Here is a 16620-nt window from a genome sequence, read left to right on the forward strand (position 1 = left end):
AATAAACTACACAAGTTGGCATTGGGGTGTGATTCGGATTATGATAGTGCTCAACTGTGGATTAACCTCCTGTGCTCCAACACACACATACACACACACACACGCATGCTCACAAACACACGCACACACACACGCAGTGAAAACAACGTCAGTCATTGTTTCAGATGGACAAAAGTCTTTTTAATCTGGTGGTGATCCTGTGATTCCACACTGACTAGGACTAAGAACGAGACCCCTAAGATTGGGGCCAAGTCACTCCTGTTCCCCCACTTTACAAAATGGACCTGGGGTCACCAAATATTCTAACAATGACAAATATTAAATTCATGATGAAACAAACAATCTGGTGGGTTTAGTATGTTTTAGTAATAAACTTAAAGATTAAAGAATAATACCAGTGTTCCTCTTTTCTTTGCATTTTATTTTGTACAGTTGTGTATTATAAGGTTTTTGTTTTAGTCTCACTGAAACAAGAGTTTTGGTTTTAAACTCATCTGTATCAATGTCATGGCATTTCTTTTTGGTTTACTGTCAGGAAACAAGGAAACAGAAAGAATGGGAATTGTCCACCAGGAAATGAATGTTTTCAGACAAGCCACCATATATCTTTACTCTTTGATGGGGCAGCAGCTGATCTCAGCCTAAATTTAACATTGTAGACAATGTTCAGATTTACAAATCAAAACAAAAAAGAGTAAATGTTTAAAAAAATTAATTTACAAACAACATGCAATGCAAAATCACAATGATCGTATGGACTTAATGTGTAGATGGGCCACAAACCTAAATAACACTGGTATTATCCTTTAAGTGATCAGAATAGATTGGACTCAATAGAAGGGAGGAGATGAATAATCTTTAGTTTGTGTTAGTGTAGTGTAGTTAGTTTTGTATTTCAACTCCTTCCATGAAACTGAAACTGTCGCAACACTAACATATCTAAAGCAGCTGAGAAAGAAAGAGACAAGATATTGTCAACCACCTTTCAGTTAGTCTGGAGTTGAGTCATGTGTAAAAGTAGATTGTGGAAAAACTGATCCCCACATAACTGAGGCCATGTTCAGACAGACATCAGCACTGCGTGAAAAAACATGACTTCCTCGTTCAGTTAAATGGAACCAAGTTTTGCCTCAACACAATGAAACAGCCTCTGCAGTGGCTAGTAGCCAATCAAATATATTCCTTTAATTTTCTTTTTCCAAACACAGTGCTGATTTTGATCTGAACAACCGGTAAGACAAATTTTTGAAGGAAAAAGGAAAGAATGAAAAATGGCAGTTACTTTCTGGTCACGCTGGAAAGGACAAATTTCCATTATTCTTTGCTTCTATAGTCAAGGAGAAAAGGAGTCCTTTTGCACCTGACCATCCAGCAACAACCATAATCTTGATTTACAAAGTGTTCCTCAAACCACACCGGAGAGAGAGACAATAAATTATGAGCTGGAAGGTTTAGTAAAGGCTTTTGAGATGGGCAAGGATATGGACAGATATGTCTATCTCACTGACTTGTGCCAGGTTTGATGCCAACGGGATTGACAGAGGCAGCGAGCTCCAGGCTGGGCATCAGCTCATAGGGCTTTTCGGGCTGCTTGGTCTTGCCCTCATGGTAGCGGCTGTAGATGCCACGACCAGCAGAGTAACCCCCCAGGTACGACCCTCGTGGCCCAGGGGTACGGTTACCTGCAGCAGCACGACCACGACCTCGCACAGTACCTGCTTAAAATACAATTAAAGTAATATGATGACAGGGGTTTTGGTTTAAGACTTGGGCAGCAAGATTTTATGATGGGTTTAGAACTTTAAATGGTTGTCTTAAGATATCAGGACTGGGCCAGCAAGAAGATTAATTGAGCTCTAACTGTCCTGGGAAGTTCTCATCGAAATCCTTTTAGCACAGGATTGTTTTGGAGTTCTTTGGGTTTTGTTCGGCCTTTTTCTGACTCTTAAATCAGATCTGGCTATGCAAGTTCACGGCACTGAGAAATGGTACTCATTCTCAGCTTTCTAGTGAACTCTGCAATAACCCAGCATGAAATGGGAGGTGACAGCAAAGCAGGAAAAGGATGGTGTTAGAAAATGTATAGTTTGTCACATGGCAAGAAAGCTCATTGTTCATTGAAGGAATGAGTAGAAATAAGGATGTGAGGGATTACCATTGTTCTGTATCATTGGGGATCCTTTGGAGAGAAAACCAAAACACAATGATTGTTGAAAGTCAAAAAGATTTTCCTGCTACCACCCAAAGACCATATATAATCAATCATTAAAGGTAATGGGATTAGCATTCATTGGTCCATCACTTTGTTTTGTCTTTATCTCTTAACCCTCATCGAGTTAAAGATCGTAAAACTTTAGGCAAATGAGTTGCATTGTCATCAAAGATTAAATCATTAACATCTAAGTCATCCTGATTATTTAAGTCTTTCAGTGTTCCTACAATAGCATCTTTTGGATGTCAAGATGACATCTTTAGCAGTGCATTGACCAAAAGAGTTCCCGCTGCCACCAACGTTTACAAAAACAGATGGCTTTCAGAAAAGCACTGTGGCTTTTGCAACTGAGCATTAATTGTACAAAAGCAAAAAGGATGAATTCTAACCTTTGACGAAGTAGTCCCTGTTGGGTCCAATGAGAGTGTTGTAGGGGTAACCATAGTACGCCAGTGTGTAAGGATCACACTGGTAAACATAGCTCTGCTGAGTAGCCTCTGGAGTGGCAGGAGCCCCCTTGGAGGCCTTCTGTCTTGAGTACTGCTCTTTGTCAACAGGCTTGGCGAGCGTCACCTCGATGCAGGACCCTTCCACCTCTGTGCCGTTGAGGTGGTCCATGGCCAGGACAGCATCGTCCCGGGAGTTGAAGTGGACGAAGGCGTAGTCGCGGATTTTCTTCACGCGTTCAACACATCCAGGATTCCACTGGCTGAACACCTGGTTGACAGAGAAAATGGGTGATTGGTTGATAACAGTAAGCCAGTCAAAGCATAATAAAACCAGTAAACTGGTCAGTCAGCCAGTCCTACCTGTCTGATTGTCTCTTCACTGGTCTCCATCATAAGATTTCTGACGTAGAGTATCTTCACTGTCTCCATCACGTCTTCGTCCACATCAATCTCCGGCTCAGCCCAGTCCACTGCAATCTGGTGGCCCCAAAGCTGAATGCGTCCAGGCATCAACTTCCTGCGAGCCATGGCGGCTGCACGATGTGACTCGTACTCTACAAAGGCAAAGCCTCGGTTCTTCATCTTGTCTGCAGCGCTGGCATAAACTATCACATCTAATACCCCCTCTGTCACCTTAGAGACCTCCTCCAAGATCTCTTCACGCTTTTTGGTCTTGGGGATGCCACCGATGAAAAGACGGCAGTTATCCACGGAGGAGCAGACCCCCAGCAGCCGCCCGGGCCGCACCTCATAGTTGTTGAGCTCACGCACAGCCCGCTTGGCCTCATGTTTCTCTGTGTACATCACAAATGCGTACCCTCGGTTCTTCCCGTCAAAGTCCATCATCAGCCGCATCTCATAGATGCGTCCAACGGACTCGAAAACTGGGACCAGCTCATCCTCATAAACGTCCCGTGGGATCTTGCCCACAAAGATTTCACACCCCCGTGGTGGAGATGCACCATTCCAACCAGGAGGAGGGCCATATTTACGCTGGCCGTTTTCTTGGACCATAGTGTAGCCGGTGCGGTCCATTAGGGCCACCAGCGCAGCCTCATTGGGAGCGCCTGCAACTCCCTCAGGGATGTTGATCTGTCCATGAAGAAGAGAGTGGTGGGAGGCACCAGAGGGTTTGGAGGAGGCAGCGTTATTGCTCATGGTCGAGGAGGAAGTAGGGTCTTCGGCTGTCATTCTGAGAAAACCATCCAATCAGATCTGGGGCCTGAGGAGCAAAAATAGGTTTCAGTCATCAGACAACATTTTAGACCAGAATCCGCCATTAAAAACATCTGTAGCAACAAAAAAAAAAACCATAAGATGGCTGATTTGCAGGCACAAACACACAAATTACCCTCTGAACAAACAAACCAAAGCTCGTTATGAGACCTGGACAGAACAGTGAGAATACAGCATCTATAAATCCCCGCATCACCTTCCCTGTCAGTGGTTTTACAACCTTGTTTTGTTGAGTTCTTCAGATCCCTTGCTGACCTCTGACCCCTATCAGAGAGAATGAAGGGCTGTAAACCCTGAAACCTCCAGCTCAAAGTTCACTGAGTACAACTGAGTCACATGCTCATTATATGTGTGTGTCAGAAGTAAGTTACTCAAGTTGGAGTTAAGCTACATGAGGAATTTTGTGTAAAATCTGACCCCACTGACTCCATACTGTGGCAAAAAGCTGTGCAAATTAATCTATCTCATTCTTGAACCTGCCGCCCATACACTCACCACAAGAGGGTGTCGGACTTCTCACCTCTGATCTTGAGTGTGTGGGTGCAGCTTTTTTTTGTTTGTGTGTCCCTGTGTGTGCGCTACTTCATTAAGGGCTGCAGCCCTATAAAAGGAACAGGGAACAATCAGAAATCGGCTTCCCGAGCATAAACCTCTTACTCTGTTATTTTCCAACACTGCCAGCATTCAGAACGGAAAAATCCACAGCTTTTTAAATCCCCAAATCTCTGCGCTGCGTACAACACTGCCACCCCCAATCACAGCAGACTACAACAGCAACCTCTTTTTTTTTTATCGGGCTAAACGTCATGTAAGCAAACAGGTGAAATAAAAAACAACCACGTGCTAGTTAGGCAGGCAATGTGTGTGTACGTGTGTGTGCGTTTTTGTGCGTCACAAGATTGCCTGGACTTTGATGGAGATAGCTGAGGCAGCCAACAAAGGTAAAACACTATTAAGCCAAGCAACCATGGTAACGCACATTTGACTTGACCCAATATCTCACTCTCCCACACACACACACACACACACACACACACACACACACACACACACACACACACACACACACAAACACACCTGTTCACTTGTTAGTCACCCGAGACTGGAGGGCTTAGAATTACCTGAAAACTAGCTCACACCTAGTCCACAGAGGCAGGACAATTATGCAAATGTCAGCTTGATGGGAGGGAAGGATGCTTTGAATATCATTAAGATGTTTAGCTGACATACCACATACATTTACATTACTGATTAATTAATTTGTTGTTTTGTACTGAAGACAGGTCAAAACAGGGACAAAGAGGAAAAAACAGCAACAAGAGTTGGGAAAGACAGGATGTTGTTTCCTCCTTCTATATTTAGCCTTTGCTGAATGCTGACATGGGTCAAGATGACATTAGATTATTTAAAAAAAAAATGCTCAGCAAAGATGAAGTGCTCTTAAAGGGCAATTCCCCCAATTTTGCACACACATGTTTACAGGTCTCAGGGAGTTATACTGCATTTGTGAAAATATAGTATAAAGCCTTTTGCAGCTCAAGAAGAAGCTGCATGTAATCTCATAAATCACCTCCAGCAATGTCACTCGGTGACAAGGTTGCATTGTGGGTAATGTAGGTACAAGGTTTTGAAGGTCTACTGGTCTAGCATTGCACTCCTATAACACTTTTGGACTTATTATGGTCAGTTTAAAAACAAACAATAAAAATCGATACAGCAGAACAAGAGATTTCAATAATTTTCATTTCACACATTCTCCCTTTTCAAAACCTTGGACCTACATTACCCACAATGCAACAGCAACTGAATGACATCACTGGAGGCAATTTACCAGATTACATGCAACTGCCCTTGGAGCCACAAAAAGGCGTTAGATAACTTTTCAGACATACAGTATGCAGTAGTTCTCCAAAAGACCTGAAAACACTTTACACTTTAATGTGTAAAATTCATGGCATTACCCTTTAAAGGCACATTTAAAAAAACAAAGCAGTTTTTCCAGTAGCCTGTTATATTAAAACAACCTTAATGTTGCTTGATTCTGCGTTGTTTTTCCTCTGCTTCCACAGCTCGACATGCCCTCCCTCTGTTCCTTCTATTGTGTGAAGTGCTAACATGACTCCATCTCTTATCAGCCTTATCTCACCAGACTGATGACAAAGGGAGGACAATATTCACTTTGGGAGTTCTGCTCGGTGATAAAAAGAAGCTATGTGAAACTGTGAGGTCGACACTCTGAATGACATACTCAGATCAGCCTAGGACTCGTTTTAAAAACCTCCCTTACTGGAGGTTAAAAAACGTGATTCTCCACGAGGGCTAACCTACTTCCTGCTTTCGACCACTTGGAGATATTCCTAACTTCCTTAGTGCTTACCACTGTTGTGCAGAAGTTTTTCTTTCTAATGGGAGACTCAGGAAATCACAGCCCTCAGTGTCAGACGTGAAGCAAAAATCAGATGGTGGAAGGTGGGGAAGTACAAATACTACTGTACTTTTGTTACTTTCTGAAATTGAAAATCTGCACTTTTTAGAAAGCTTGACCTTATACATGCTGTACGTACCCCTGTGTTTGTATGTATACGAATGTGTGTGTGTGTGAGTGAGATAGAGAGAGAGCAGGAAAACTAAAGCAGCAACAGGTAGATGATTAACCATGACGAACACAAATCACAGCCTTCTATCACAGAGGGCATAAAGATTTACAGATGACACCTCGGTTATTAAGAAACCAGAGATTTAGACGTAAACGTTACAAGAGACGTAATCTGCACACCTATTTCGGACCCAGAGTTCACCTGGGTCAAAGGTTGTGAACTCAGGAGGAAAGAGCTGGCTGGTTTGCACACTGCGAAGGAAGTTCAAGAGAAGGATTTCATTGGCTAACAGTGCCAACCAACTGGGTTAAAGTGTTCCAGTAATGGTTGTGGAGATTAGCCATTACATTGTGTTTATGATTGATAGAAGCACCTGATTCTCTACGTATTAACAGCATGTTATTGGGGGCTGAATTGTTTTATGAGCAGGCAGAAAGGCTTTCATACCATAAACACAGATTGACGACTGCAGACAAATTCCATCTTTTTGCTCAAATAAACTAATGAGGCATGGCATAGTTCCTCACAGTCAGAAAGAGGAAGGACATTTAATTCTTTGTGTCGCTGAACTGATATTAAATCAACACAACTGTCTCTTGTTCAGGAGTTTGTAAGCATTTGCAGCTCTTATTCAGGAGTTTGTAAGCCAAAAGACCTCTCTTTGCTCTCAATTTAGTGGAGATTATAGACCAAAGAAAACCCCAGTGTGTGTTAGGAACAATGCGCCTCTTAGTGTGCTGTTCGATCCCGAGTGACACTGATCCAGAGCGCTGAAGAAAACAGGCCTAAGGATGCCTCCATCTTAGCTGTATGCACACACGTGGACACGTGGAGGCGATCGACTCACAGCTTCTACCCAGCAGCCCCTAACAACAGGAGCACAAGGCAGCAGAAGAGGATCAGTGAAACACCAAAGCCTCCAAACGCTCAAGTCCAAATGTCTTGAACTCATAACACACAGTCAATAGATAACATTCAAGCAGCTGGGTCATGCACATACTATTCAAACCTGTCTTCAAATACGTAGAAAGAAATTCTAAATAATAATCAAAAGCCAATTCAAGGTTGAAGATTCCTTAAACATACAAGACAGAGAGAGAGAGCCAGAGAGAGAGAGAGAGAGAGAGAGAGAGAGAGAGAGAGAGAGAGAGAGAGAGAGAGAGGGAAGTGAGACTGAAACAAAGCAGAAATCTTGAGAAGGACATCACAGCAGATGGGATGTTGGTGGAAAAGAGAAGAGGAAGGAGAAGCAGATAGTGGTCAGATGGGAGAATAGCTACCCCTGTTGCTTCACAGCGCTCCGCTGCTTGGCCGCCTGCTCTGGGAGTGTTAGTCCACCTCCATGAGAGACAGGTACAGCAGGGCACTGAGCACAGAGGCCAGCCTCCTCTACACACACACACACACACACACACACACACACACACACACACACACACACACACACACACACACTGAGCCAAAGCTGAGAGCATGAGAGCTGATTAGGGTGGAGCTAAAACAGGTACCCTGTGTGAGTGTGTGTGTTCGTAGGCGGATCCCACAGAGGCAAGAACTTTAGTAGGAAGTTTTTTTTGTGTGTGTGTTTTTGTACTCCAACACATTAATCTGATTGTTAGAAGTTTGTTTTCAGATCCTACAATTTAGATGATAAGATGATTCGTTAAAAAGATTCAATCACAAACAAAGCAGTGTGGGTGAGTTTCAGACGTCTATGCGTTGTTAGAAGTTCCACCAAAGAGACATTTCCTCTCTAAACCTTTTAGGTGGTTTCATTTGACAAATTATTTGAGGCCTGAAGAGGTGCAACTCTCAAAATAAAATTAAAACAGATACATTAAGAAGTAAAGACTTGTGTGCCAGCATTTAGATTTGTCTTTGCGTAAATCATCACACAATCCCAAAGATTGGAAAAGAACTTTCTATAGCCTTTAAGGGTTTTCTGCTTACAGATGCAGAAATTGCAAAAAAAAAAAAAAAGAAAAGAAAAACCTGCAGGAAACGTTCAAAATGAGGTTTGAATCCTTCCTCATGTTGTCTTACTCTGACATTTGGAAATTCTGTTACCACTAGACTGATTTATGTCATGTCAGCACAAGACAACGACTGTGTGTAAGTGTATGCGTGTGTGTCTGTGCGTGTGTGCGTGTATTCGTGCATGCACTTGTGTGTTTTTTTGTACATAACAACGGTGAACATGTTCCTAGCACAGCTTAACTTAAGCAAACAATACACACCTTCCTGGGCAGTCAAGAGAGCAGATAGAGAGACGACTGAGAGGAAAAGCAGTCAGATGAGAAAACGTCACTCGCTCAGAAGGTTTCTGTCTAAAAACTCCCCTCAGAGAGGAAAGGAGGGAGTGAGGGATGGAGAGAGCACATGGGGTGAAAGGGAGAGAGAGGGATGAAAGTCGCAGTGTGTGGTCAACAGTGCGCTGGAGTTTCAGCTGCTATTGAAACCGGCCATACTCCTTAACGACTGAGTAAACAGGCGAGAAGAAAGTCTATTTAGCATAAAGACCAGAAGATAAACAAAAAAAGGGATTTAAGTACAAACGATAGAGAGTTACAAATGAACTGCAGCATACTGCCAATTATAACAATGTCAGATGACATAGGAAGGAGCAACGTGAATTTCAATCATGGCAAAAAAGTGTGTCTGTAAAGGTGTGTGTATGAAATATGTAGGGTAAAGTGTGTATACTTGTCATGCGGGAAAAGTGCGACTTGCTGAAGAGTACAACCAATGGGGTCAATCTAAATCAAAGATTAACTGTCAGTCATTAGTGAGAGCCAATCGGGACTCAGACAGAGTGTTCAGGTGTTCCTGTGACCGCACAGCGAGACCATCAGTCCATCAGGTCAGCGGTTAACCGTTAAACACCACAGGAAGACTCGCAAAATGGAGGAAAAACACTGACCTCTCACTCGGCCCTTAATCATTGCTCACGTTGACTAAATCATTTGCCACACACTCCGACAACTTCAGGTTTAATCTTGACTTGCGGATTACAGTTTACTTGATTTCAATTTTTAATTTTAAGGAATAAATGATGTGAACACTTTCTGACCTCCCTGGTGGCACTCGGTCCCATGAAGATTTATAAATAATCAAAAATCTGATCAAAAAAATATGTTTTTACAAGGTGCAGTAAAATCTGCACAAAGCTGGGCACTGTCATCTTTAGCAAATGTTACTTAAACAGGTGTAAAATGTGCATTTTTACTGCACTATTATCAGCCAAGGATTCATACACTTTCAATGTGCTATGAATATTTCTGGCAGCAGGACAGTGTGATTGACTCAAACTAATGACGGTGCCCCAGGGTGTGAAAAATAATAAAATAATGAACCCAGTGTGACAAATGAGTAAATACAGTATGTTCCAGATATGGCTGTACATAAAAAACAACAAGGAGCGATATCAAATGCTTGGAACCATTAGAACCAGAATATCTTAATTTTCAATGTTCCAGTTTAATTCTAATATTTAGCAAATCTTGACTGTCATTTTGCGAAACAGCGAAGCATCTGTCTGAGCTGCTTAGTGCACAAAGAGCAGAAATAATAAGAAAGAATACGATACCAAAGATGTCAATGTGAATTAAATAGGCATTGAAACAAATAGAATCATAAACAAAAAACAAATATGCATGATAAATATGTGAAATCCTTTATTTTCTATTTTCTCACGTGTAGCTTCATGTCTTGACAGCAAATTTTATAAGAAAATATATAAATGTTCAGGATGGTAGACTGGAAAACATATTTTACTGACCTTTAAAAAAACCTGCTGCTGACATTAGGGTTGAAGCTGAATAATACTTAGAACTAAATCATAAGTAATCACATTAGAGAGTGGCCTACCAGACTTCGTTGGTTATCTCTGATAAGCTAGCTCTCTATTAAGGCCAGGGTCGGTCACAAACACACATGCACAACCACACACACACACACACACACACACACACACTGGAATCTGCCACATAGACAAAACCGGTGAATAAGCAGGAATAAGGTCAGCAATAAAGCAGTGCTAGTAATCAGTATCTCGGCCGGGGAGCCTGTATGACTACCATCTATTATTACAAGCCAACTATATAAGTAAATGAGTAGCATGTCACAAGACCAGAGGTCCTGCTGTGTATTTCTGCAGAGTGATATGACCTGTAGGAGTAGTGTGAGACTACAGTGTTTAGTCTCACACTGTGCTTTCCTGGAAGAGGTTCCTCTCAGAGAGGTGCAGAAACTGATAAACTGCTTCAGGAGCGTAAAAGTAAAGGCTTCCTGCTGGGACTTTTTGTTTCTCCAACTGCCTAATTGTTTCAGGTGGATTACACAACTTTACCGTGTCCAAAACATACTTACATAATCCATATCCATGAAAAAGTGAAGTATGTATTATTACAAAGATGATCATGGCTGTTGATTATAACCTCGATAGATATAAAGCCACACAATGGACATTTAGTCCCAGTGTCTTTTGTACCTACATCATCGCCTGTCAGCTGCAGTAAACGACCACAACTGAGCGAAACAATGAACTTAACAGAGGAGAAGTGAGAACTGTGGCTGACCCTTCAGGACACATGATGTCCTCACACTGAGGTTCACGCAGCTCAACTGTCAGCATGCTGACTGGAACAGGATGAAGCATTTAGTCAGACCGAGCGAGGCTGCAGTTACCGCAGTGTTGTTTTCTGTCCCTTCACGTTGAGTTTGATTGAATGTGTCACCGTACACTGAATTACAGATAACACCAATAGACAGCCCTGTACTCTTGTGGTACTTTGCAAGCAATAACAGGGCTGCAACAAACACATATTTTCATAACAGATTTATCTGCCAACTATCTTCTCCATTAACAGATCTGTAAAATGTCAGAAAAAGTGACACACTCCCAAAACCTGCCAGCTCCATTTATCTCACTTTCTGTTTCTGGTGAGACTTTCACTTCAACTCACCTAAACTTGACTACACTTAAATGCCCTGTATACAGATCTTGCTGCTAACAGTCCTTCAGTCTCATAATGAAAACAAAAGATTTAGTTCAATAACATTGTGAACTAGCATGGATTCATGGAAGTTGTTGTACTACCACCATTGCCAGTGAAAGGCAGAAATGTCCAATTAATTATTTATTTATTGGAAATAAATGTATGGAAAACACAAGTGGTCCACATCATATAGTCTCCGATGGTCTGAATTCAAACTAGATAACAAAAATCACTGAAAATTAACCTGGCGAGAAAAATTGCACTTTGTGACCTCAAGAAACCTCTGCTTGAGAGAAACAGGGGAAAATACTCCTCATTTCCTTATTTTACTCAAATAGACTAAATGTAAATTCAAGTAGTGGAAAAACAAGAGCTACGGTGGAAAAACAGGACGTTCAAAGAGCAAAATGCATAAAATTACATAAACTTGCGTATTTTCCAAGTTCACGGATTTAAAAATGGATCTCTTTGGCTACATGATGCATCAGTCACCCAGATGAGCGGGCCACTGGTCCGCACCCGTTGGTTGTTGTGGGCTCTAGGGCGGGCATAGAAGTGAGCTGACTTTTTATTCAGATAATGTTTAATCAAGTAAACTAACTTCCTTCCTCACTCTGTCTTATAATCTGATGAAATTATAGCAACAGGTGACCAAATGAAACCCACCGTTACGTTGAGTACAATAATGAATTTCTCTCGGTTTGAACATTGTTGGAAATGTTAAGGATAATGCAAGTACACAACCTGACAGAATACATAACAAAGGTGTAGTTGTTTTGAGACACTTTATTGCAGAACTGTAGCGTATTATATCTTAAAAGTGGCCTTAACTTTACTGTTTCGGTTCAGTCTCAGCTCAGCATCGTCTCTGGCCGCATTTACTTTAAAAATCCACTTTACACTTCCTGCTCGGCAGAACATGTTTCCCTCAGGAATTGGTAAAGACCAGACACCTAAAAACAGCTAAAAGAAGGTGAATATTGGACTTATATTCATCAGGTGGCCAGAAGTATGACTCCAAATAAATGACAGAGATGCTTCACAAGTGCTGGATGTGTAAGTAAGTGATTGTTTGATAACTTAAAAGGTGTCAGTTTTTGCTTTACTCAGACTTCCTTCGTCACTTGCACTCTGATTTATACTTATTTCTGCGTGCCACTTCAACTTTTGTTCAGCCTTCAATTGTTTCAGCCTTGACTTTTCTAGGTTGAGTAAGGTTCTAAATAACTTTGTCATTCAGATATTAAAGAACTCCAGTTACTTTTCTTCCCCTTACCCCATCTCTCCTCCCATCCATGTACCTGTCACCCTCATTCCTCTGGTTCACTCGACCTCAAAGAAGAGCAGTGGGGAGGGGGAAGGAGAAACCAGGAAGGTGTGGAGAGGAGGCAAGGAGGGGGAGGAAATGTAAGACAGACTAGGGAGTAGGGAATAGTGTGTATGGAGGGGAGAGACCTTATGGAGAGGAGCAAGAGAGGCTCACGAAGAGAGAGAGAGAGAAGGGGACCAAATGTTCAGGCCTCCTTCAGCGCTAGAAAACCCTTTCACCAACGTGAAACTGGCCTAAAGAATTTCAGGTCAGACAGGGTGCGCAAGTGGTCGCCTTCAGCCCACCCCAACTTCACCACAGAAGGGATGATTCCAGTTCATTTACTCTGAGAGCCCTCCTGCCTCCGCATGTCCACTCAACACAACACAATTTTACACAAACGCCATGATTTTGAGCTACAAAGAGCCTGCATGTCCACATTTTCCTTTTTGAACTCAAATAACAGCATCAGAACTGATGACGAAATTGTAATTCATAATCTGTCTAAGGCCCTAATTCAAACCAGAAAAGCTTCAGGGTCAGTTATAAGATAAAGCATCACAAGACAGAAAGGTCAGCTGCAGCCGAACGTTGCCACATAGTCATTACTAATCATCTGTTTTAGCTTTAGCTTTAAGGCTAGCTGAAAGGGGCTTTGCTTCCTTAGGCAAACACATTCCTCAGGCTAATCAGCTAGCCTGTTCAAGGCTGTGGCAGACATTGTTTCAGACAATTACTATCGACGTTGACATTGTCACACACTCGTGATAAAGGCTTAGTGGCCCCCCGTGTGTGTGTGTGTGTGTGTGTGTGTGTGTGTGTGTGTGTGTGTGTGATTTAAGGCCGGAGAAGTGATGATAATAAGCACCCAAATATATGCACAAAACTTCAGCGTCACTCAGCCACACTTACTACATAGGCACAGGCCCTCATACACACTTTTATAATCAAACAATGGCCCTCCCTGTCTACAAACACAGTTAATAGAGTGAGTGTCAAGCTCCAACAATGGCACAGTTGCAGAAACATGCGACTGAAACAACATTTCTGCCAACACAATTGTTTATTCTAATCATCTCTCACATGAAAAGTCAACCGAATCATGATGAACTGTTGATTCCTGTCAGTTCTTCAATGTATTTGTAGCAGTGAGATCAGCTTAGATTGATGAAATTTAACACCAGATCACTGGAGTCTCTGTCACACCCACGCACGCACACAACAAACAGCTCTCTCCTAATCGGGGTAAAAGTCCACATATTATATGACAAGAACCCGGAAGTGTGTGGCTAATAATACCAGCCTCTCCATGTAGGCAGTGAAGCATTCTTTATCCTCCACCTTCGACACACACACACACACACACACACACACACACACACACACACACACCGTCATGCCACTTCACTGGTTCCACTGGTTTCACTGTAAGGACATCTCCATTCCAATCACTGATTGGTTTAAGTGCCTTTGTTTTCTGTATCCAATCATTTTGTCCTTGATAAAGCAGCTAAACAGGGAAGTCTGGTAAATTGTAGGTTGATCAGAACATCAGATTTCCTCAATGGGACGAGAGAAAATAGGAAACGAGTCAAACACTTTCCCTCAGTATTTTCTCCATGAGAAAAGAGTATGGCTTAGTCAAGAGGAGGATCATAATATGCATATGTTGCAAATATTTTAAAGAAGATGCCTGACAGGTTCACGGCCGCAGAATTTCTTTCACAAGTCGGGGAATATCAATTTGCAAGGTTTTTGGAGATCAAAAGTAACAGATTGACATATAACAAAGTTAAGAAGCGATGAAACATTTTTAAAGAGTCTACAGAACCATCAGCAAGATAGAAAAATACTTGAGCGTCGATGTTAACACCGTACCTGTATCCCGCAGATATCAACGAACAGGCCGAGAAGATGCTGCCAGTAAGTTTTGCCGTCAGGAGTCACTTTGCACATTCACACCTGTCTGAAACTTTTTCCCTTTCTGCCCCTTCTTTCTCAGGTTGCTGCAGTGACAGAGACTCCTTGCCTGCTCGTGTCTGACTGGGTGTTTGAGTGCAGAGGTAAGCAAAGGTGGTTTAGTGTTTACTCATTCTCAATGGCCAGGAGAGAGAGGTGGGGCCACTCAGTACAGGTAACCCCCCACCTTTTTTTTCTTCCTCCTCCAATCTCTCCCTCTCAGCTGATAAGGATAAGACAAAATGGAGGGTAAGGGATAAAAGGGCAGAGGGTGTGACAAAAGGTGATGATTGACAACAATCGTGGAAAAAGTCATGAGTTAGTGTTTGAATGTGTGAACTGTATTTACATGTTAAGGTTTGTCTTCAACACACTCATTTCTGAAACCAAGCTCTGATTGGTCAGCTCATTATAAAGTGCTGCATGGATGACATATTTTTGTAGGCTAACCCAGAAGTTAGCATCGCTCTGGTTCCATCAACAAAAGGCTGATGGGATTTTTGAATTTGGATTCTGAATTATTGTAGAAAATAAGCAAACAAAAGTTTAAATGATATCAACAGAAGTAAAAAAGCTAACATTGGGCTATAAACAAAATACATGGTTGCATGACTTCACCGCAACCGACAGTGTGCTTCTTAATACACTATACGATACACTCATTCCTGTGGCACCCTATTGTTTCTCTCAAATATAAGGCACGAAAATAACAGTGCTTTGAGCTAAACATTGACATCATCAAGCTAACATCCTCTCTATGACAATGCTAAAATGCTGTTGTGTAGCATGAAGTTTACATGTTCACCATCAAGGCACAGCTGAGGCTGATGGGAGCGGCATTACTTCTGGACATATTTGATCATAAACCAAAGTAAATGATCAGGGTGCACAGGGTAAACTCAGGGGAGTCATCAGAATTTATCTTATGGGAGCTACGAAATGTGTATATCGATCCATCCAATAACTGCTGAGATATTTCCCACAAAGACGTTGGTCAACTGACATTGCCATCCCTCGAGCACTTCACCCCAGAACTAACCAAAGTATGGTTAACCGTAAAAAGGTATAAATTAGGTCAAAGTTCATTAGAGTTACATGATGTGTTTGCCTACTTGAGAGGACTTCATATATATTAAAAAAACAGAACGTGTATGTCAACATAGACTCAAACAGTGCCTAGAAAAACACAGTAAATCAGAGGAGGTCACTTCAAGTAATCTCTGCCTGGGGCCTTTTTCTTAACCTTGTTGAAGGCTGAATTTTACAGTTTTTTTCTGTGATCACTCCGAATTTCTTTGTTAGTTCAGAAGCCCCTGTGGCGTGCTCATCATACTACTTAGTTTTTTTATTAACTGTATCAATACTCTAAAGTTCTAACAAGTTTATCTTCAGGTTTATCCAGAGGTCCATTATACAAGGTGCTGACAAAATAGAACTACAAATACCAGGTAATTCCTGCATTTGGCATGTTGTTTAAATAAAAGCATTCAAGTTTAATCAGGATAAATTACTTACTGTATTAAAAGTGAAAGTATTCAATGCAGAAGAATGGCCCATGTGGCCAATATATAAAATGATTTGCTGATTATTTTCTTAGTTAATTCATTAATTGTTTGGTTTGTAAAACATCTGAAGATACTGACACATAACAAATACTCAGAATCCAAATAATAAAAATTTAATTCAAAATAATTTTTTTTAAAAAGTTGAAACAAGTAGCAAATCATACCTGAGGCTGGCATGAAAGTTGTAAAGGTTGTACCTGTATACATTGTTGGGTAGTTTAATTTACAATAAAACATCATACTTTATGAGTTATTTGTATGTTTGTGAGCAAAACTCTTCATTTTCAAAGTGACTA

At 41.5% G+C, this 16620-nt stretch overlaps 1 protein-coding gene across 10 annotated transcripts in view; it reads right to left on the reverse strand.

Moving 5' to 3' along the window:
- The window catches only part of rbm47 (RNA binding motif protein 47), a 34855-nt gene that overhangs the window by 4274 nt on the left and 13961 nt on the right, over positions 1 to 16620 (reverse strand). For 3 of the 10 annotated variants that reach the window (XM_037092227.1, XM_037092235.1, XM_037092251.1), the window contains 4 exons: positions 3022 to 3883; positions 2602 to 2929; positions 2156 to 2179; positions 1509 to 1718 (listed from right to left, as the gene is read on the reverse strand). In XM_037092227.1, the coding sequence (XP_036948122.1) occupies positions 1509 to 1718; positions 2156 to 2179; positions 2602 to 2929; positions 3022 to 3852 (1393 nt within the window). In that variant the 5' untranslated portion in view covers positions 3853 to 3883. Of the gene's footprint in view, positions 1 to 1508; positions 1719 to 2155; positions 2180 to 2601; positions 2930 to 3021; positions 3884 to 7774; positions 7892 to 14678; positions 14876 to 16620 lie in introns of those variants that run through there. The other 7 variants (XM_037092244.1, XM_037092257.1, XM_037092266.1 and 4 more) reach the window with 7 other exon arrangements.

This window comes from Acanthopagrus latus, chromosome 1 (genome assembly GCF_904848185.1).
Source record: "Acanthopagrus latus isolate v.2019 chromosome 1, fAcaLat1.1, whole genome shotgun sequence".
Taxonomy (NCBI): domain Eukaryota; kingdom Metazoa; phylum Chordata; class Actinopteri; order Spariformes; family Sparidae; genus Acanthopagrus; species Acanthopagrus latus.